Source organism: Ammospiza caudacuta, chromosome 9, assembly GCF_027887145.1.
Source record: "Ammospiza caudacuta isolate bAmmCau1 chromosome 9, bAmmCau1.pri, whole genome shotgun sequence".
Classification (NCBI taxonomy): domain Eukaryota; kingdom Metazoa; phylum Chordata; class Aves; order Passeriformes; family Passerellidae; genus Ammospiza; species Ammospiza caudacuta.
In genome coordinates this window covers 7,613,203-7,637,037 of record NC_080601.1, presented here as the reverse complement: position 1 = coordinate 7,637,037, position 23,835 = coordinate 7,613,203, and the positions used below count along the sequence as shown (strand labels likewise).

General features: G+C 45.6%; 1 protein-coding gene across 2 annotated transcripts in view; it reads right to left on the bottom strand.

Moving 5' to 3' along the window:
- Window positions 1-23,835, bottom strand: part of PRKG1 (protein kinase cGMP-dependent 1) — a 351,680-nt gene that overhangs the window by 110,052 nt on the left and 217,793 nt on the right. Inside the window, exons 1-2 of one of the 2 annotated variants that reach the window (XM_058810053.1) lie at window positions 4,394-4,570; window positions 1,495-1,558 (exon numbers count right to left, since the gene is read on the bottom strand). In XM_058810053.1, the coding sequence (XP_058666036.1) occupies window positions 1,495-1,558; window positions 4,394-4,437 (108 nt within the window). In that variant the 5' untranslated portion in view covers window positions 4,438-4,570. Of the gene's footprint in view, window positions 1-1,494; window positions 1,559-4,393; window positions 4,571-23,835 lie in introns of those variants that run through there. The other variant, XM_058810052.1, reaches the window with a different exon arrangement.

Here is a 23,835-nt window from a genome sequence, read left to right as displayed (position 1 = left end):
GTTTTTCCACGGAATATTAACAATCCCATGATCCAGAGGGGTTTTTCAATATTTCACAGGTGTAACCTATGGAAAGGGGACTGTAGCCAGGTGGGAGCTTATATCTAAATACACAGATTTGAGAGTGACTTTTTATTTTTAATTTATGCAGAACACAGCCTATTCAATCCTAGACAAACCCAGAGAAAATAACACTCATTCCAAAGAGAAAACTGGGAGCATCCACCCTAACAATCCAGATTTATTCCCCATAAATGCTGCTTTTGTGCCTCATTTCTTCACTGATATTTATTAAGAATTTTTTTCCCCCAGCTGCCACAAAACTTGAAGTGTTTCTGGAAAAGTTTTATAGACTTTATTCTCCTCCTTAACTCTTGATAAGGAGCTTAATGCTGGTGATGTGATCCAAGCAAATTCTCATTGGGAGTGGGGTTTTGAGATAGGCAGATGGAATTTACAGCAGAGGGAATTCATATCCTTTTTTTTTTTTCCTTAAATCAGAGCATTCCCTGGCAGTAAAAGGAATAAAGCTTATCTGCAATTATTCAGGGTGACAAACAGCTGATTTGTTGGAGCCACAGAATTTATCCGGGCACTAAATAAAAAGGCAGAGAAGGAACAACACCCCAGCAAAGCTCAGAAAAAAAGGAATTCAAATCAACTCTGATGTCAGCAGCGCTTTTCCTCCAAATCCACGGGAACATCTTCCCTGATGGAGAGGCAGGGATGAAGAAAAGCCAGCAGGAATGAAATAAATTACTGCCACACACTCATTCCCTGCACTTAAATCACCTTTTGGAAGGGTTTATTAACGACTTTCTGGGATATTGAATTCCTCAGGCTCAGAAGGGAGTGTTATGGGAATAAAATATGGGGGGAAACTGTGAAATGACCCAAATATTTTACATCTGTTTATAGGGCAAGGCTGGGGGGTTTGGGTATTTTTGGTAGGGTGCAGCTTAGGGTTTTTTGCAGTTTGAGGGGCTTGTAAGGTTTTTTGTGTTTTTTTTTCCAGAGGTTTGTTTTGGTTGGTGTATTGTGGGTGATTTCTTTGTTGTTTGAAATGGACTTATTAAAAGCCTGATCCTAACAAGACCCCAGTTAAAGCCCAACTTGACCCCAACATCTCAACACTGCTGCAACTCTTTGCAGAGCACCTTTTCCACAACACTTTTAAAATACCCTCCAACATAACCTGGTCTCATTTCAGATTAGATGGGACACTTTTCACATTCCCCTCCTCCCCACCACTCACCCAGAGGCTGGAGAAGCTCATTCCCTTCTGGACACCACAGGAAATGATTGATTGGATAAAAATCCAATTAAAAATATATAAACCCTATTCAAAACTAGATTAATTTTCCCCACAACTCCTCTCATGGCTTTCCTTGGGTGCTGAACTGGGGAGCTGCTCTTTGGGGGGAAAAAGAAGAGGCTGCATATTGCCAGCAGAAGGTTCTGAGCTCATGAAATCTCAATATTCAAAGCTCTTACCTCTTCCAGAACATCTGCAAGCTTGCTGAGGATCTCCTCAGGAAGGCTCTGGAATGTGGGAACGCTGCAATAGAAAAGAAACCTCCATTAATGGATCCCTTTACACAGGGCACACATCCAGCTGCTTTCCTCCTCTCTGTCTTCCTGAGACTCCTCCTTCATGCTCTGGGGCTGAACAGGGTAAAAAATATAATAGAAAGCTGCAGGATGCATTTGGTGATGATGGGAGACCTCTGGGATAAACCTCTGGAGAGCCATCCCTAGAGCTGGTAATCCATAGGAATAAATCACATGGACTCCATTTTCTTCATGGTCAAAAAAGACCCATCTTTAGTCACATAACTCCTTTTTATACAGTTTTATAGACCTTGTGTTGGATTCTAATTGGTCAGTAGCTTTCTTACCTATTACTTTATTGGTTATTAAAAGGTTGTTATTCTGTATTGATTGGTCACTCAAACTCTCAGTGCGGAATGCAGGAAAAGTTTTTTGTGAGAGATAGAAAAATTAAAACTATCTAATGGTGCAAAAATAATTTATACAGGTGCTGGTTGTTTTTCACCCAGGAATAGATTGTTATGTTCATGAACTGCTCACACCAGGATTGCTTCACATGGGAAGTTGCAAAGGGCTAGCCTGACAAGGCCAGCCACTGATTTTAGGAGCAGGCTTGACTTTATGAGGCCTTTATGATTTTTCTACCTTATTGCAACAGGATCCATTCAGGATCCACTGGAATTCCTGTGTGCCACGAGCCTGCTCAGTCATATTCCTTCCTGCTCTGCTTCAGCCCCCCAGAAATAAACTGCAACCCAAAAAAAGGTTGATCAGGGAAGCAGCCCCAGAGAGAAGAGTGAAACCACCCCTGGATGGACAAAGCACAGAGCTCTGCAGCACTGAGTCCCCATCCAAGCTCTCAGGGGGTTTCTGAACATTTCCCTGGTGGTTTCACAGCCAAATTTGTGCCTTTTCTTCAGCCAAAAAGGTGACTTTGTCACTTGTTTGGCAGCAATTCCCTCTGCAAAGGCTGCCCAGGCCAGGCTGGAATGGGAAAGTGATGCAGCCATAAAGAGCCCTCTGAGCCAGGACCCACAGGACTGCACCCAAACCAGTCTGGAGCAGGATGGGGGACACAAGTTTGGGTGTCCAAAGCTGCAGGGAGTATCCTGACTTTGAAGCTGAATCTCCACTGCCTTAGAACCCAGAAGGCTGTGGAATTGTCCTCCTTGTGCAATTGACCTCCTTGCAAAGACCCAAAAACCATCAGGACATGCCCCATGGCAACCTGTATGATAGGACCTCCAGATGTCTCTCCCATCCTCAATCACCCTGTGATTTGCACTACTCTGGTTTCTCATACTCTTTTCTATAAAAACCTGAGATCCATCAATTTCCCCAGGTGATGCTGAAGGAAACACACAGACACAACAAAAATTTAACCCAAACTACAGCATGGCCCAGAGAAGCTGTAGCTGCCCCTGGAAGTGCCCATGGCCAGGCTAAATTATTTAGGCCAATCCTTCCATTTCATTAAAAAAATAATTTCAATTGAATCTATTTAATTATAAGAGAAATCTGAGCTGATAAATGCAGAAAATATCACCTTTCATGCTCTCAACAACAGCTTTTTTTCCTTAGGAAGAACATTTTTATTACCGGGAGCACGTGGGCCCACATTGTAATAGGAGCAAGCAAACAACTGGACAGGAATCCTGTGACAGCAAGGCCTAAGCATAAAATGAAAATTCATTACATCAATTCTAGCATTCCCAAATGAGGAATGAACTTATGGAAGAAGATAACAGCCTTGGACAAGTGGTCAGATCTTTGCACCCTTAAACTCCCAAATTGGGGGGAACTCACCACAGAGTATTTTTTAATGGATAATTATGCCTGTGAAATCCAAGGGAGGGTAGTGAAAGGCATCTATTATAGACGAAATCCATTAAAAAACAGACAAATAGGCCCTAAGTTTTTAAATTCCAACTCTTACCACGAGAAAAGCCTAAAACTTCAACTCTGTAATAGAGCAAATAATAGGAAAAGCAATTTGCTGACAAAACAAACTTCAAACATATGATAGAATTACACCACCAATATCCCAGATTTACATATCATGGAATTACACCATCAATATCCCAGATTTAGGGGGATTTGTGGCAGGCCAGAATTCCCCTAAACAGCCAGAAGTGACAAAACAGCCAAATATTTGAGTTTCTTTGAAAAGAAGAAAGGACGATTTGATTTTTGAGGTCAATAAAAACCTCCCTCTGCTCTCCACAGGAAAATATTAAATGGATTCATAAAACAGAGTCTTGATTCCCTCCAAGAACTGCCTGGATTTTTGAGGGACTTGTGTGCAAAATAAGTGTTTCCATGATTATTTCCAGGTGGGTACTTGCCCTGAAAGGCAAATGGAGCCTCAGCTCTCCAGGGAGAGCCTTGAGCATAACAGCCGAGCTGCAAATTGCTGCAAGTGGGAAAACACATGGGAAGGAGGCAAATGGGAGCAGAAAACCTCACAGGGAATCTTTGATCACCACAGCAAGAGGCAGGAAAATTGTATTTCCCTTTCTACAACTGTGTGAAAAAGGTATAGAAGGGCAAACATTCAGCCCTTGAGCTGGGATGGGTTTAGGGTGAAAAAAAAAAATCACAACAAACACTGCTCCAGCTGTTCAAGAAACAATTGTTCTGTCCAACAAAGCAGGGTCAAACAAACCCGGACTTTCTCCACCAAGTTCTCCTCCCACTGCTCCTTAAATCCCATCAATAATGAAGTTTTTTAAACATCCACTCCAGACAGTAACAGTGCTACAGCTGGCAAAACAGATATTATCCTCTGGCAAAACACTGAAAGTCTGCAGCAAAGACTGAAACTTGTGACTTTTCTCCCTACCTGCAGTACAAGGACTTCACTTGTTCTTCTTGTTCCACAACCATCTCTCACTTTGCCCAGGAAGAGCTAGATTTGACGATCTTGGAAGTTTTTTCCAGTTTAATGATTGAAATTTGATTATAGACAAAACAAGAGCAGCTCACCGACCTCTCCCAGCACAATGAGGTTCCTTCTGCCCTTATAAGGGATTTTCTCCAGCTGCTTCTTATTCCACCTAATGAGGAGTAATTTCTGCACCTGCCCTGAATCCACTCCCTGGATGAGGCTATGGAATCCAGCTGGGGATGGAATGGATATTCACAGCTGACCTCCTGCCCACCTGCAGTCCTCAAAGTTCTTAAAGGGAATATTGGTGTAAAAAAGCATGGAGAGCAAATTATTTATGCCTATTTGACGAGCAAAATACAGCCCAGAATCCTCAGGAAGATCCAGGCCACCCTACAGAGGCAGCAAACAAGGACGCAAAGCAGATCCCTGGCTCCAGGAATTGAGTTTTAAGAGAAAATGCAGTAAACTGGCTGATTTTAATCCCTCCACATGCAGCATTTTATCAGGAGAGCACAACTACCACGAGTGAAGGACTTCACCTGTTCCACAACCACCTCTCATTTTGCCCAGAAAGAGCTGGACTTGATGATCTTGGAAGTTTTTTCCAGTTTAATGATTAGAATTTGATTGTAGAAGAAACAAGAGCAGCCCACCATCCTCTCCCAGCACAATGGGGCTCCTTCCACTCAGCTCACCCAGTCCTTATAAGGGATTTTCTCCAGCTGCTTCTTATTCCACCTAATGAGGAGTAATTTCTGCACCTGCCCTGAATCTACTCCCTGGATGAGGCTATGGAATCCAGCTGGGGATGGAATGGATATTCACAACTGACCTCCTGCCCACCTGCAGTCATCAAAGTTCTTGAAGGTGACACTTGTGTAAAAAAGTATGAAAAGCAAATTATTTATGTCTATTTTATAGGCAAAGCACAGCCTATCAAGGGTGGATCCAGGCCACCCTACAGAGGCAGCAAACAAGGAGGCAAAGCAGACCCCTAGCTCCAGGATTTGAGTTTTAACAGATAATGCAATAAACTGGATGATTTTGATTTAACCACAAGCAGCGTTTTATCAGGAGAGCACAACTGCCATGGCAGGGAACGGGATGAGGAACCTTCTCCTCATCCCTGTCCCTACATCCTGGACAGTGAGCAGGGGCAGGAGGAGAGGTGACATTCTCCTGGCTGCATTCCCCACTGCTCAGCCATGGAGCATTGTGCAGGGATGATGGCAGTGTCTGGAGCCAGGAGAATTTCCCCTGCAGAATTGCTCCCTGTCTGGAGTTGGCTCCAAACGTGACACATTTTCCCAGAGAGCACCAGCTGCCAAACTCAGGGAAAGCAGCTGTGCTGAAACATGCCATGCAGGGACATGCACAACCCAAAGGTCATGGCACCATCCCTGGGGATGCAGCCACCAAGCTGCTCCCAACTTCCAGGTAGAAGCAACGTCGCCATGAGCCACGCTTGCATTTGTGCCTGTGATCCATCCTGGATTCATGCCTGTGGTCCATCCTGGACTCATGCCTGTGGTCCATCCCATGGGATGGCTCCTGAGGAAGCAGCAAGGGTTTCCAGGCGGTGCTGGCTGTGGCCCAAGGTGTTGTTTGCAGCCTCAGTCCCTGCCAGCTCTGACAGGACATTTATCTTCTGACACACACCACAGCCCGCAGGGCTGCTGGCTCTGCTCTGCCTCCAGGATACAAAAGCGGCCATTCACTCTCTAAATCCCTTTCAAGACTCATTCCCAAAGTTGTGAAGGGTGTTCAGTGAGGGTGCTCATCCAGCTCGGTGGCAGATGTTTCTCCTGGGTTAAGCCTGGAACAAAACCTCTCGCTTTTATTGCTGCTTGGCACCATCACAATTGCTGTTGTTGTCACTGCTTTGTGCCTCGAGTAAGCAGAGCTCCAGACTCCAACACTACAGTAAAATGAAATTAAGGCTGTCTGAGTTCCCTGAAACTTTTTTTTTGGCACCCAGCTGGAGTGAAGGCTGAAAAATGCAAATGTCCCTCTTTAGCACACTTGGGACGTCCTACTGCTCTGTCTCAGCTCCAAAAGAACTGAGGCTACAATCTGATCAGCACCAGCTGATCCTTGATTTGGGATATCACCAAAAAATGGTGGTTTGGACAACTGAAGCTGTACAGGCAGCCTCCCACTGTTGTGTCAGGGAAGGAATGCTGCCTCCATCAGGGTCATGGCATCACTTCATAGAATCAGAGTGGCTGGGGTTGGAAGGGACATTAAAGCCTATCCAGTGCCACCCCTGCTGTGGCAGAGACACCTTCCACTGTCCCAGGCTGGGGAAGGACTGAGGTTTTTTGAGAAATAGATATTTCTATTTCTCCAAAAACCTCAGTCCTTCCCAACTCACACAGGTCACTGCTAAGTCCAGGCTGGTTTTTGCTTGTATTCATGGAATTACTGAGGCTGGAAAATCCCTGCCAGCCCCTGGAGCCCCAGCTGTGCCCCACGATCCCCACCTTGTCCCCAGCCCAGAGCACTGAGTGCCACCTCCAGCCCTTCCTGGGACACCTGCAGGGCTGGGCACTGCAAAGCTCCCTGGGCAGCCCCTGCCAAGGCCTGAGCACCTTTTCCATGCAGAAATTCACACCTGAACCCTTCCCCAGCTCCATTCCCTTCCCTGGACATGCTCCAGCCCCTCCAGGACTCTCTGGCTATGAGGACCCATAACAGGACACAGCTCAAAGAATATTAGAGAACCAGGAGGAAGGGACAGGGAGGATGACAGCCACTCACATTCGCATTAATTTCACTTTGTGTTGGCCTTGGAAGCACCTCATGGAGCAGAAGTCTCAGGAAGAGGAAAGAGATTTGCTCAGCAGGTACTGCAGATGATTTGTCTGCTGTGCTATAGCCACACAGGCAGTAAACAATTCACAATTACTCATTTTGGAGAAGGTGAAAATGGAACAGCCACAGTTTGAACACTCTGCCACTCATTACACAGCCCTTATCAGAGAAATAAAATCCTGAAAGAAGGTTGTGGGACATTTGTTTTCAGGGATCTGTTTATATCCTAAGCCCTGCTACAAACAGGAAAACAGGAGAGAAGCAGAACTGATCTTAGCCCTGATGAGCAAATCCTGAAGCAAATCAAATCCCAAGATTTGCATTTTTCCCTCTTGTGCTGAAAGGATACCAAGGGATCTGCTGACAACAAGAGACCAGAACTCTCAGTGTCCCTGAGGAGAACCTGAAATGATCTCAAAAGTCTCAAAAAGGCTGGAAAGACCTCCAAGAGCAGAGTCCAATTCTGCCATGTGTGACGGTGTTTACAGGGGTTTTCGGACTGGGGAACAGACGAGGATCTGACTCCATGTTTCAGAAGGCTTGATGTATTATTTTATGATATATATTACATTAAAACTATACTGAAAGAATAGAAGAAAAGGTTTCATCAGAATGCTTAGCTAAGAATAGAATAGCAAAGAATGATAACAAAGGTTTGTGGCTCAGGCTCTGTGTCCGAGCCAGCTGACTGTGATTGGCCATTAATTACAAACATCCAACATGGGCCAATCACAGACCCACCTGTTGCATTCCACAGCAGCAGATAATCAATGTTTACATTTTGTTCCTGAGGCCTCTCAGCTTCTCAGGAGGAAAAATCTTAAGGAAAGGATTTTTCATAAAAGATGTCTGCGACAGCCATGTCCATCATTAACCTTTCCTACCCACCACATCTGAGTGGTTTCGAACACTTGCAGGCGCCCTCCTTCAGCCCAGGCTCTGTTTGTGTTCAATAAACAGAGCAGGAACTCTGGAGGAGTGTTTTGCCTTGCTCTGTCAATGCCTGTCTCAATCCCTGACAGGGGTTCATTATCACACAGAGCCCTCCTACTGCATCTCCTGTGGCAGTCACTGGGGAGATGGGACTGATTTAAAAGAAAAAAATTCTATTGTTGATGTCAGAATGAGAGGGAGGGAGAGTCATCAGCAGGTATGTGAACCCCCTCCTCCCGTTCCACATGAATTTACCCAAGATGATTCATTTTGAAAAGGACAATTGCTCCCTGAGAGCCACTAGGGCTCAGCAGAAGCAGCAGCCAGTCTGGGAACCTCAGTGAAGGTTGGGCAGGCACAGTTCTGGTAGCTCATCTCGAGGCACAGAGTTCACTGTGCTACTCCTGAGCCACCTCACAGAGGGAACCTGCTCCTGCTGGAATCCTTGAAGGATGGCATGGGATGATTTTGGATCTAGCAGGTGGCATTTCTTCATATTTACAAATCAAGTTTAACCTGCAGTCCCAAAGTGGAGCTTTTCTACCTTCCAACTCACCCAGCTTTTCCAACAGTTGTATCACAGAATCCCAGGTTCCCTGAGGCTGGAAAATCCCTGCCAGCCCCTGGAGCCCCAGCTGTGCCCAGTGCCCACCTTGTGCCCAGCCCAGAGCACTGAGTGCCACCTCCAGCCCTGCCTGGGACACCTGCAGGGCTGGGCACTGCAAAGCTCCCTGGGCAGCCCCTGACAAGGCCTGAGCACCCTTTGCATGCAGAAATTGCTGCTGCTGTCCCAGCTGAGCCTCCCCTGGCCCAGCCTGAGGCCCTTTCCCCTTGTCCTGTCCCTGTTCCCTGGCAGCACAGCCCGACCCCCCCTGGCTGTCCCCTCCTGGCAGGGAGTTGTGCAGAGCCACAAGGGCCCCCTGAGCCTCCTTTGCTCCAGGCTCAGCCCCTTGCCAGCTCCCTCAGCCCCTCCTGGGGCTCCATTCCCTGCCCTGGACACGCTCCAGCCCCTCCATGTCCTTCCTGCATTGGGAACCAGAACTGGACACAACCCTGAAGGTCCCTCAGCCAGGCCAGCACAGAGGGACAATCACTGCCCTGGTCCATCGGGCCACACTGTGTTTGATATAAATACACCGGTGATTAAAGATAAAAGCTGTCATGCAAAGCCTCATAGCCCTGAACACTGATTTTTATGATCCTGCATTTGCAATACAGCTGAAATTAAATTGTCTTTGGCTTGCTCTGCAATTACCTCTTCAAAACAGTTTGCTGTCAAGGAGTTTCTCTCCTACATTTTTTCCCCTTTGTCTAGGACATTTTATGGGAAATGGAACCTCATCCTTCAACCTCTGGATAGACCCAAAGTGACTGCACCAAGGGAATTTTCTGCTTCTTGATTGAACCACAGAATCCCAGGATGGTTTGGGTTGGGAGGGACATTAAAACCATCCAGTGCCACCCCTGCCATGGGCAGGGACACCTTCCACTGTCCCAGATTGCTCCAAGCCCTGTCCAACCTGGCCTTGCAACCCTGGAGCTCCAGAATAAAGTCCAACAAAGACCATTACCTCACAAAAGGTAGAAAATCAAACGATTTTTTTGATTGATTCTCATAGTGTGCCTCAAAAGAGATCCTTAACACTGGCCAATGTGTCAAAATCACAGTGTGTAAATAAGGGACAAGTGTCATTTGCATGCACGGTCTGTTGTCTCTCTTTCCTCCAAATTGGATATTTACAACATATCAAGACCAACTGAAGGCAGGAATCTTGTGTCTAAGAGATCTCTGCTGCACTTGACAGAATCATAATCATCTCTTTTTCATGGAGTCACTGAAACCCTCTCCAAGCACAGCCCTGTTTGCTGCTGGAACACTCAGTCCTCCTTTTAACCACCCCCATTAAATGAACATATCACAGAGATCACCATCATTTGCTGCCTTCAGAATTACATGTAGGCAACAGAAAGATAAGGTGTAAATGTTTTTAACGTCCTCTGAATCACCAGCTTTTCACATTCTCCTGGGCAACCTCCCCAAAGCGAAGGGGCCTGAAAGGGCCAGGAGCTGCTGGAGCTGAGCAAGGGCCTGGAGCATGTGGGTGCCCTTCCAGGCCAGGCTGAGGGAGCTGGGGCTGCTCAGCCTGGAGAGGAGCCCCAGCTGAGAGGGGCCCTCAGGCCTGGCTGGGCCTGGCTGCAGGGAGGGGCAGAGCAGGGCCCAGGCTCTGCTCCGGGGCCCAGCGATGGCACCAGAGCCACGGGCAGGGCCTGAGCCCAGCAATTGCCCTGCACAGGAGGCACAACTTGTGCCCTGGGCAGTGCCCAGCCCTGAGCACATTGCCCACACGGCCTGGGGGCTCTCCTCCCTGGGGCTGGGGCACAGCTGGCTGCACACAATGCTGTGCCCTGGGCTCTGGGATGGCCCTGCTGGGGCAGGGAGGGGACACCAGGTGCCCACTCAGCTCCTGCAGCCTCACACACACTGGCATCCTGTGTAATATTTATTTATTTATTTATTTATTTATTTATTTATTTATTTATTTATTTGATTGCTCCCTGACACAGGTGTTGAGTGAATCTCCAGAACTCACAAAGCCTTAAAACTTTTTTGTTGTTAGTTTCTATGAGAAGAATTTAAAAACATGAATGTCCTGCACAACACACTCCTAGGTTGGGAGCTAGCAGGGGTGACCCCGTGGTTGGCAGCATCATCAAATCCCAGACACTGGGTTTGGGAGCAACCTTGAGCTCCCCACTCTGGCTGATACATCTGAGATGATTTATGGAGGGACAGAAAGAAAATCCCCTCTGAGTGATCACCAGAGGATCACTTCTGAGCTCACCAATGAGAACAGACTTCCAAGAATGATTTAGTTACCCCCAGAGAAATAAGCCACAAAACATGGTACCAAAATCCAAAGAATTTTGTTCCTTTCATGGCGAGAACCCAGCACAAGCACACCAGGATGAAATCCTGGGATTGGCCCCATGAAAATCCACCTCAGAGGCATTTGGGACCTTCCCACAAACAAGCAGTGCTGTGCCAACCACAGAGATCCCCAGCAAGACCCCCAGGACATCCCAAACAGCCCAATTCCATGATCCCAACCCATAAATGGGCAAAATCCCCTTCCTCATGATTTATTACCTGCACAGCATCCCAAATACCTTTTAAGTACTCTAATGCCAAGGGTGGGACATCCCTTTCTCCAGGATAAGACTGAGTCCTTTATTGAATTAAAGAAAGGAGAAGGATTATTTAATCCCAGACCTTACAACTCTGTTGATTCTCCCTTTTCATCTTGGAGACCAAAATTTCCTATGCACAGCAAAGCCTCTGCAGCTGGAAATGAATTAAAGGTCGAGGATTTTCAAGGGGCCTGGGCTCTATTGGAGAAATAATCAAATAAAGCCTGACAGATTCCACACACGGCTTGAAAACACAATTGTTTATGAAAACATAATCTTGGGAATATTAGAGACAGACGAGCAGCATAATGGGCAATAAAAAACCCAAAATAAACAAAAAAAACCTCTGTGCTGGGAAGCCAATTGCAGTAATTCCGTATAATTCTGTTCTGCTGCTGTCAAACCCTCTCAGCTTCTCGCAGGCTGGTGATTCCAAATCCAACCCTGAATTCTTGATCCTATACCCAGACTCATCCCAGTCCTGGCTTTGTTTCCCAGCACAGCCCATTCAGGGCTGGTGACCCCAAATCCAACCATCAATTCTTGATCCTACACCTAGGTTCATCCCAGTCCTGGCTTCCTCTCCAAGCACAGCCCATCCTGGGCTGGTGATTTCAAATCCAACCCTCAATACTTGATCCTACATCCAGGTTCATCTCAGTCCTGGCTTCTTCTCCCAGCACAGCTCATCTGGGGGTGGTGACCCCAAATCCAACCCTCAATTCTTGATCCTACACCCAGGCTCATCCCACTCCTGGATTTGTCTCCAAGCACAGCCCATCTGGAGCTGGTAATCCCAAATCCAACCCTTGATTCTTGATCCTACACCCAGGCTCATCCGAGTCCTGTTGGGAGCAGGACACCCAAGCTTCCAATTGGAACATCTCTAGACGATGCATGAGGGGAAAATGCAACACTCCAGGTCCACAGCAGTTTGGAAAAGGGGAGGAACGTTCTGGTCAGTGGTCACCAGTGAGACTGACCAGGCATGGGTCACTTAATCCATGGAACAGCCCCTGTCCTGCCATCAGAGAGAAATTATTCCTGGGGACATTTCCTTTGGATCCAACATGCATTGGATCCATCCTCGCTTGAATCCTAACAGATGTTTCAATTTGCTCTCTCCAGCATTTTCTCTTTTCCATTATTTCCTCCAGTGCAGCATGAAAGCTTCACTAAATTCCACCAATTTGTTTAATTAATTGCTGTTCAACAGATGATAAAGGCCAGCACTTGACAGGGTTATCCCAGGAAGGGAATTCCACTGGCACCCTGTTCTGTCATTCCCTAGGCTCATGGGTGAACCTCCAACCTGACACCCTGTTCTGTCATTCCTTAGGCTCATGGTTGAACCTTTTCCTCCTGTTCTGTTCCAAAAGTGATGAAGACAATCCTGGAACTGGAGTGGTTGCGAATATCTGTGGGCTCCCTGGTTGATATCTGGACAGAGAAATAATAAAATGCAGGACAGAATTCCAGGATTTCTATGGCAGATATGAAGCAAACAGAAGGAAATCTGATCCCACATTAGCCCATGAGGGAAGGGGAAAGGACAGGGAAGATGGATCAAAAAGGAATGAACCCAGTTTTGGTGCTGAGCTTTTGCCCTTAGCCCTGTAATCCAGAATATCCTACCCTGCCTCTTTTCCCAGAGCAGCATCAAGAGCCTGGACACTCCCAGAGCCCATCCTCATCCAACAGTGGCTCCACCAGCCCATAAAAACTGATTTTAAAGTATAATTTATGCCAGTCAGCTCTATTTTATTTCATTTTTTTCATTGAAAGGAGGTCATCATGATACGATTATGACTGTCTTGCAGATCTTATTTTTTGTACATTGATTTATGCAAGGCCACATTTCATCTTGATTAAAACCACCATTCAATGTGTTTTAGAAGGAAACACTTCAGAATAAAATCTGACTCATTGACAGATATCAAAATACTGTTAAAAGGAGCCAGCAACAGGTGTTGAAAGCACTTCCATAAATCCATTTCTGGTTCCCTGTCATTCCTGATTTATTGATGATCATTCCACATGTTTGCAGATGACTCAGTTTACTCCTCTGGGGTGATTAATGACTAACAAAATTCCTTTTAATGGCCCACACATGCTCAACAGCTCAGTTGTGGACCAGGCACAGAGATCAGGGCAGCAGCACCAGGGTGGGCACGCAAGGATTGATTTAAAATTGGTTGTTCCCAATAACATCCCCCCAAAATCCCATTAAGTGTCATTGGAATAACACATTTGTCACTTAATATGGATTCAGAGTGGTTATTAGCCACATGGGAGGAAGACCAGGTGGCAAAGATCTTATATAGTTGAAGGAAGGCAAAGCCCAGTGGATTTAGAAGCCCCGTAAACTGAGTTTTTTGTCTCATTCCCCCATTTCCAGCAATAAGGAAAGGCCAGGAACAGCACCATATGGGGCAAAGCTCTGTCCATGAGGGAGACAAAGACACAAGGCTGGATATTTTAATATCAAGAGGCGCTTATACCTTTCCCCAGTCAAAATCCAGTGGGGGCTGCAGTGGAGCTCAGAGGCTCAGGGACATTGTCCCTTATCCACTGTCCCTTAGATCTGGAACCTCATGGAGAAAGTGCTGGGACATTGTCCCTTATCCATCGTCCCTTAGATCTAGAACCTCATGGAGACAGTGCTGGGAACACTTTGTGAAGGACTGGGATTTATTGAAACATCGGTTTAACACGGAACACAGGGCAACAGAAGGTCCTGGATTCCTGGTGGTGTTTGGAAGGGTAAATCCCATTAGCCCAGACAGAAAAATCCAGATTGCAATCCTAGTTTCCTCAGAGGATCCAGGAGCTGCTGACATCTCCCATCCTCGAGCTGCAGAGGAGTAGAGGCTGTGTTGGACAGGGCATCTGCTCCCTCCAGATTCTTCTGGGATGGTGGTGGTGGGATCAGCTCAAGCTCAGCTGTTTTAAAAGAAGGTTTGGAGCAGATAATCCCTGCCAACATGAACTATTCCATTATTCCATGCCCTAGAAGCAAATGCTGATTCCTCCTGCATTTACCTCCTCTGGATAAGGACTTGCACTCTGATTACTTGTTTCAAGTGACATTGTTTTATTTTCAACACCACCTTTTATCTCCCCACAGAGCATTCCAAATCCCATGCCTACAGGTGTGTGTGCCTGCACCCACAGATCCCGATTTGCTTTATCTTCCCGGTTTTCCAGTGGTTTGGATTTTCTTGTTAAACCAGATTCTGATTGATTCCTGGTGTGCTCTGGCCAGCTGGTTCTGCTCCCCCTCCTTGTCAGCAGCTTAACAGAACAGTGATTCACGGCAGGTCAGCTGGAATTTGCTCAATTATTAACAACTTCAGGATTTTTTACCATCCCTCTGAGGACACTTCAGCCTAAGCCTGATTTGTCTTCATCTCCAGCTCAATTCCACAGTACAAATCCTGTGAGTTCTTTGAGCTGGTGTTCAGTGCATGGAATGCCCTTTTCTGACTTCCCCTACCCTTTAAAACACTGATTTCTAATTGCATATCGAGCTGCTGGGGCACCCAGTGAGTTTTTGTCTCCATTGAGCTGCACAAACTCTTTTCATCTCCCTCCAGAAATAATTATGCTGGTTTATCAGTGTCTATATGAAGCTTAAATTATTCCTCCTAATATGCATTAACCTGTATTTTTTTTGGAGTGACAAAAATTGGCCCAGTGAAGTTACTCCAGTGATTACTGTCCCCGTTAGTTTCCAGTAATCCACGAGATGTATTTATTGGCAAGTCACTTGTGTGGTATTTCCAGAGACAGTACATAATTGAATTTAAAATGCATTCCTGATGCCCGTAAAAGCAATAAAAATGTCACCCTCTGCCTGCACATTAAAAATTCATCCCATGCAAGGAGAGGACAAATGCATAAAATGATCATTATGATGTGCAAATGGACTCGGTGCAGGAAAACCAGACCCGTCCCTGCCTGGACATAAAAACATTAAGATATCAGAGCACAAATGGCACCATTTAGTGAACTTTTAAAGGTGCTGAAGAGAAAATGCTCCCATTAGTAGCATGACTAAGGCTTGCTAAAATGGGATTTGTACCAGTATTAACAACAGTGTGGCTCCAGTGGGAAAGCAGAATTAACTCCCTGAAATAAAAACCAACCAAAACCCCCATTCCACGGTGGTGATCCTACCCAGGCAGCCACATTATGTGACTCCTTTTCTCATGAGCATTTATGAGCATTTTAAATCTCTTCCCACTCAGGACAGAACTTCCACACTTATTTATGGCCCAGAAATTCATCCCTGACTTCACCATGCATAGGTGTTCTTTGAAAACCCAACCCAGGGAGGTGCTGCCCTTATCCATTACCTTCTAAAGGCCTCTCAGTGCCAGAGGGCAGGGCTGGATGGGATATTGGGAATTAGGAATTGTTCCCTGGCAGGGTGGGCAGGCCCTGGCACAGGGTGCCCAGAGCAGCTGTGGCTGCCCCTGCATCCCTGGCAGTGCCCAAGGCCAGGCTGGACTTTGGGGCTTGGAGCAGCCTGGGACGGTGGAAGGTGTCCCTGCCCATGGCAGGAGGTGGAACTGGATGGGATTTAAGGCCCTTCTAACTAAATTCTTTCTGGGATTCTATGATTCTATACAAATCTACTTTTTTCTGGGCTTGTCATTGACACCTGTGGTATCACAGTGCTTCTTCCCCTCCTCTTTCATTTTTGTCTTGGCTGAAGAACTTTCATTGCACACTGCCCAACTCTTACTTTCTGTCTGCTCAGCACAAAGTAATTTACAGGTAATTAAGCACATTGTGAGTCATTAACTCCTCTCCAGATTCCCAGGAGGAGTCTCCAAACTGAGTCCAGATGCAGAAATTAAAACCCATCTTTTTGCTCACACAGATTAATTTTTCATAGGAGGGGGCTACTACAAATTCCTCTTGTTCCCACCTCAGAACTGACTGACTTTGGTTACCACAGTCCTGGGGTTCAGCCTTGGTCATGGAATCAGAAATCCATGGAATGGTTTGGGTTGAAAAGGACCTCAAACCAATCCATTGCCATCCCCTGCCATGGGCAGGGAACCCTTCCACTGTCCCAGGCTGCTCCAAGCCCTGTCCAGCCTGGTCTTGAGCATTTCCAGGGATTCCAACCATTTCACCCTGAGCAGCAGGTTCAGGGCAGCTCAACAGTGAGAAAAGAACTTGATTCTGAAGTCTCAGACACAAATCCCTAATTTTTAGCTCAAAAGAAGTGGAAAAAAGGGCAGAGCTCCACTGCTCTCCACTTCAGTACAGGTCCCTGCACTTCCTCCCAGTTTGAGCTCAGTTGGAAGCTCCCAAAGAGGAGCCCCATTCTCTGTTTTCCTCAAATCAACACAAATTTAACTCTTCCCATTCAACAAAGGGGAAGATGCCAATGGTCAAAGGCCTTTCCCTGGTCCTGCTCAGCTCCTGAACCAAACTCCTACCCCAGGCTCCCATCACTGAGAATTCTCTGTGACACAACGAGAGCCACTGGGAGTTAGTGGCACAAAAGAGTAAATAATCAATTTACCAAATTTATAATCTGTGGGCATTTAGTGATCAAATCGGTTCATTTTACTCAGAAGGGATTTCATGCTCAACAACAACTTCTGAACAAGATTCCCCTCTCGACAGTGCCAGGGGCTATTTCCTGTAACATCATCTTTTGTGCTAATTATTGCCTATCTTTAGATCAATATTTCTGTATCTTTGTGAGGGGAGAGCACTGCTTGTGTGGGGAAGGCAGCCTGCCAGGTCTCCAGACACTCCACATAATGAGATGCACATTTAACAGCTCTCTGTAATCACATTAAAGCCTTTGTGCCTCATCTTTCCTGGGCTCTGCTGAGACAAAACACAACAATTACCAGGTAAAGGATGTGAACTTCACTCAGGAGAGATGATTGGAGATGTGCACATACAGAAACATTGCTAATGTTCAAGCACATAAACAAGAATTTACCCAATTTGTACATCTTCCAAACAAATGCACCTGGCAAACTGTGGGAGCACCCAAGTTTTGCAATGGTCAAAACTGCTTGATTCTGTTGTAACAAATATTGAAACAAATATTCCTGGCTTTCCTGAGCAGCTCCTGATGAGTTTTCATTCAAATATGGGCTGGTTTTGGTTTGGAAATGACAGATTTTGGATTAAACAGATGTAAATCTCACTTTTATTACATTCCTCATGGAGTTTCTTCCTGGTAAAGGTTACTGCTTCATGCCAGAACAAACTGAAAATTGGGGGTGGTTTTCACCTCTTAAAATCCAAATCCAATTTCATGCCCTGGATTATTTAAGGAGGAGAATAAACCCCATCACCTTCATTTACTGCTCACCTTGTCCCAAATTCCAGAGGACAGGTGGAATATTGGGAATGATGTGAATCACAGAGGGATACAAAGGAGCTAACAGCAAGCCTGTTAGCTAAAAGAGCAAGAAGAAGCTAAGAAGCAAGAAGAAGCTGATAAAGAGTTCTCTCCAAAGCTGTAACCAAAAAGACCAAGAGAAGTGGAAAAATTGAAGAAAAACAAGAAAACTTTAGAGCTAGACAAAGTATTTTTTAAAAAAATTAGTTGAAGTCACTGTATCCTTTCACCAATAGTATTATATTAACTTATTGTAGCCAATAATTAAAATAAAAAAGCATAAACAATTAAAAAGTATATAAAAAATCAACTACGTTCAATAATAAAAAGTTACCATCTAAAACTACTTGTAATCTCTGCTTTATATCTTAACCACCTCAACAGCAACAGAGGACAAGCTGGAGGAGCCAGCACCATCCACCATCCCCTAAAAACACATCCACCACGTCCTCACTGCTCTCATCCACCTGGTGCAACCCTGACACCACACAGAGATAACCCCAGGGAGATTAGGAGAGAGCAGATAACTAAAAACAGTGATAATTCAACCCTGAGAGAGAAACAACTCAGTAAGGAATGATCTGACACCCTCCCTTTGCTCCACCAGTAATTACAGAGGTTCTAGAGGCTTTTTCCAGGAAAGAACCTGCCACTCTGAGCAAAGAAATAGGAAAAGCTCCCTAAACCACCTTAGGAATCATTTAAAATACTCATTTAAGCCAAATTTCTTGCTTTACCTGCCAGATTAGCTATTGATGAGCTCACCAAGCTGCAGGCATGTCAAACAAATAATTGCAAGAAAGGCAACACACTGGATATAAATTGTACAGACACCAACTCACTGCATTAATCCCATATTTATACATCCTCCAGCCTCCAGTTCTGCAGAGATCCAACCTAAACACAACCTAAACACAGGAATTGTCCCATTTCCTCATGAATCATGGCTGTTATCCATGAATGGAAGGAAATATTGCCACAATATTTCCCTCACACCTCACATTGCACCCAAATAGCAAAGCAAGGGCTTTTCCTGAGCCAGGGCTTCACCTCCAGCAGCATCATTCTGTAATGTCAAGGCCAAAATTAGCTCCCAATTCCCTGCCAAGGAGCATCCAGGGCTGTCCTCATGCACATCCCAGAGGTCAGGGCAACACAGAGCTGGAGTTAATAAGCTTTTAGTTTGGAATTGTGCCCAGATCTTTACTTAGTTTGGCCTTCAGAGTCTCACACACTTCACAGTGCAGATGTGCCCCTGAGTCCTGTGCTACAACAAGGTGGATCCAAAGATTGTCCCTGTTTTTCCTCTGGATTTGGTTTTTTGGGGGTTTTTTTGGTGGTTTTTTTTGGGTTTGTATATAGGACATGATTTGGCTGCACTCAGCAACTGCTTCACCCAGATCACTGACAAACATTAAAATCCCTCTGTCAGAAGGCTCTGGATGAACTCATTCATTTTACACTCCCTCTACAGGGGAAGTAATAATTCCCTTTATTTCAAAGCTCCTCAGAGCCAGCCTGTGCTAATTTGGTTTTGCCTGAACAAACAGAGGCTTGGCCACATCTCCCTCCCCAGAGGATTCCAATTAGCACCAGCATCACACCAAGCTCATCCCAACATACATCTCAAGGGCTCTGTGTTGGTTAAGAGTTAACTAAAGTGACAGCTCACCAGACTCCTGATGAAATTTTTGTTCTTATTGAAATGCCTTTTTTCACAACGCTTTGTCATAAGAAAATAAAAATTAAAAAATAAAATCTAAAAAAAATTATGTCCCAGCCTTTTCCAGTAGGGAGAAAAATCCATTTAGATTAGGAAGAGATGAGGTAAAGTGACAGCATCAAATCTGCACTGGAGCTTTCTGATTTCCAGCCAATTACCACCAATCAGACCATGTGAAGGGCTAACACCTTGCCTTGGCTTTTGCCATGGTGTTTTTCACTGAGCCCATGACAGGAAAGTGGCCATGGCCAGGGAATTTCTCTTATCCCAGGGTCACTTATTTCTTAAAAGAAAGAAGAAAGCACTCCATTACTCTGTGGGCACAGTTCCACTTATCCTGAGTTTTCCCCTCTTCCCCAGCCATGGCAATTGAACTTCCACTCGTGTTTCAGGCCAGGGAATTCATTTCAGAGCTGTGTTTCTAAATCCCCCTTTCTAACAGAGCCCAAAGTGTGTCTTTATCCACCACCACATAACTGAACTCCTGGGAATTGGTGCCAAGTGAAAGCAGCCATGGCAGAGGCTCTTCTCAACAAGGCTGAAATCCTGGATGTGCAAAATGCTGGGTCTTTGTACTAAAAACCCACTTCGGATACCCTAAAGAACTTCACAGAAAATTGAAACTTCAATGAATCCTTCATGAAAATAGGAGGAACTCCACGTTACCTACTAAGTATTGATGGACACTGCAATTCCTGCTGGGATCTGAGGTTTTCTCTACCTCCATTCCAACCTGAGGCTTGGAGACTTTGGGAATGCTGTCATCAAGGGCAGGAATTCAGGGACCAGCTAGGAGGGACAGCTGAGGAACTCGTCAAACATTAAACATTCATTATGAGTCCTGTCAGCACTGTGAGGTCTTCAAGTGCATCCCTTGGAAGTTTAATTTTGGGTCCCTCATGACAAAGGGCTGTCAGGGAAGGGAGCAGAGCTGGGGAAGGGGCTGGAGCCCCAGGAGGGATATTGGGGACCCCCAGAACTGGACAGAGCCCTCGAGGTGTGGCCTTGAGCAGTGTGAGAGGAGATGTGGAGCATCTGCCTCACATCAACCCCACCACCCTCTGCGTTTCCCTGGCACCAATTAAACATCAAAAGCATTAATTACCCTTCTCCAGGCCTGCCAGCCCTGCCAAATTCCACCTCATTTCATCATCCATCCATCATCCATGCCCAGACAACAGCGTCCCCAGCCTGTCTGACCCCAAACCAACCCCACCCTCTGCTCTGCCCTCTTCCTCAGAGCCTCTTCATCCTGGGAGGAATCCAGCACCCAGAGAGATGGAATTGTTCATTTCTGAAGCAGCCTGTCGATGATTTATTCAGCCCCAAAGCTGCATTTTCCATCAAATTAATGCTCCTCCAGAAGGCTTTGCTTGGCATTGTGGATTTGCAGGCAGGCTCCATTTTTCATTAGGCTCCAAAGTCAGTTTAGAGACAGAGTTTTCAAACATGAAGCCTGAGACATCCTCCTCGTAATTAGGCTGTGCTCAAACTTTTCCACCAGCTGTGCAGAAAAAGGCCCTTTTTTCCTTGACTTTCTCTCCCTAAGATTCCATAGATTTTAACATATTTTAGCCCAGTTTCCTTTGGAATTCTCTAACATATTACACCACAGACCTTCTAGCTGGTTTTCCACCATAAATCCAAGACAAGGAACACTTTTGCAAGGAGAAGAAATCCCAGCAAAGAAGAAATCCCACCACTCGTCACTCTGACCCTGGCAGACTCAACATTCCCACCGGAGCACTTCTCCTCCCATGGACTTCCATGGCTAATCAGATGCAATCCAGGACACTGCAGGGAAATTCAGGCATTTCTTCTTAAAAGAGATAGAAAAACACAACAGAGAAGTTAAATTTCAGCCTATTTTAGCTGAGGAGAAGCTCAATTTCAGCCTATTTTAGGTGAAGAGAAGCTAAACTTCAGCTGAAGAGAAGCTAAACTTCAGCCTATTTTAGCCCAGTTTCCTTTGGAATTTTCTAACATATTATACCAGAGACCTTCTAGCTGGTTTTCCACCATAATCCCAGGACAAGGAACGGTTTTGCAAGGAGAAGAAACCCCATCAAACACCACCCAAAGGCATCTCTGACCCTGGCAGACCCAACATTCCCACAGGAGCATTTCTCCTCCCATGGACTTCCATGGCTAATCAGATGCAATCCAGGACACTGCAGGGAAATTCAGGCATTTCTTCTTAGAAGAGATGGAACACAACAGAGAAGCTAAACTTCACCCTCTAACCTGTCAAGAAATGCTCAGGTTCCTCCCTCATTTGAAAAATATGATAAAGACAATAATCCTCTTATCACACAGGAGCTGATGTGGTTACAAGCCAGGCAAAAGGAAAAAGACTTTGGAAGCCTGCAGCTGCATTTCTGCCTTTTATGAAGAGTTCCTTACTTGGCCTGATCAAAAAAGCAAAATATTTCCAAGCAGACTCCTGGCCCTGGTGAAATCCTTCTCCTCTGAGGAGAGCAGACTGTCAGCTGCTTTGGGAGGGATCTATTTGTTATCTGAGCAGGAAAATGGACACAAGAATGGGCACTGTCTGGGTGGTAACAGGCTGGATAGGGGAATAAATGGCTCTTTATGAGAAGTGTCAGGCACGAGGATGAGCTCTGAAATATCTGTGATAATCAAATGGCTGCACACTGTCCAAGGGCTCCCAAAACACATCTGGAGGCCAGAGGAAGGGGAGTTTAATGGGTCAAGGGAAACTTCAAAAAGAAGGTTAAGGAACAGGCCCAGATTACCAAATCATGTTGATCCTGCTTAAGGTGAGCATCATTTTCTGAGGGAGTCAGGTGCAATAAAAAACCTGTGCTTATGCTTTTGCCTTGATTTCCAATCCATTGATAGATAATCCAATACTGATCACTGAGCAGGAGCTGAAGGTCCTTCAACTCTTCAAGCACCCTGGTGACACCCTGAGGGACTTTGTGTGTGGAACAAAAGTGGAGCAAAACAATCTGGGGACATCTGCAGTCATACCAGAAAGGGACAGGGGTGAACATCAAACCACTTGATATTTTCCAACAGTTCAGGATTAGTTTATAAATTAGGTGGTAAAACCTGTTGTATTCCACCTCCAGATGTCTCATCCTTTACAATTCACCACAATTAATAATTTTAATACTTAAATACCAAGCATGGCTGTTCCTCTCTCCTCTGCCCCAGCAAAGGAGTGAACAACAGCCCTGAGCATTTCCTGAGCATTGTGAGCTCCAGAGATTCTCAGAAAAATCAGCAAAATAACACCCAAACAAGTCTTGCCCCACTATTTTGGGGCAATGAGGTCTCAGGTTTAGCTTTTATAATTTTCAGATTCTGTGCTGCTTTAGTCTGTGGGTCTGGGCTTCACATTGAGGGATGGTGAGAGCAGGGAGACAAAACAATTCCTTCTCTAGCTGGGGACCAATGACAAATGATCCAAATCTCAAGCCCAAGAGCACAAAGAACGTGGGCTGGAGAGAGAAAAGAAAGAAGGATGGGACTCCATAACCTAAAGCTGTAATTGGACAATTAACTCCAAGATGCAAATGGAGCAGAACTTATAAAAGTGACAGACTCCATGACCGGGTGCCCATTTTGGGACCATTTTGGTTCATCTTGGGCGCAGGCCTGGCTGGGCTCTTGTGCTGCCCAAGGTGGATCCATGGAGGAGATCCTGATAATAAATCCCTGCTTTATTCTTTAACTTTGTCTGGCCTCTGCTCTAGCTCAGCCTTCTCAAAGCATCCCCTCCTGAAGGAAACCTCAAGGAAGCCATGCAGGGTGTAGCTGCAGATCCCCACTCAGACATGACACCACCTTTCAGAGCCCTGTGTCTCAAGTCACTCTAGAATGTGATCAAAATATTTAATAATTGCATCTCATTTAATTCTGGCAGCAAAAAGCCCCAATCTTTCACTCCAATCCCTCCCATCACTCCATTCTTCTCCACATTTTAGTAAGCAACACGAAACAATTCCCTTGCTATGCACAGCCATCAATATTTCAATCCCAAATGATCATTTGGAAAGGATGAGTGACTTCAAACAAACCCTAACACCTCAATAAATCTCCAGTTGTGCCTAATGTTCTGCACTGAGCTGTGAAGAGCTGGAGCTGCAGAAAACACAATCTGAAGGATTTGAAGTCCTGTCACAGCCTGCTTTGCCCTGGAGCTCAAAATTCCTGGGCCACAAGCCAGGATTGGGCTTGACTTGATGCAAAATTCCTGACAAGAGGAGTTTTCTTTCCCTGAACAGGCAGGATATGGGATGGAACCACCCCTGAAGGCTCTGAAGCACCACTGAGGGTTGGATTCTTGCATCACGACAAAACTTCAGAACATTTGTTTTATCAATG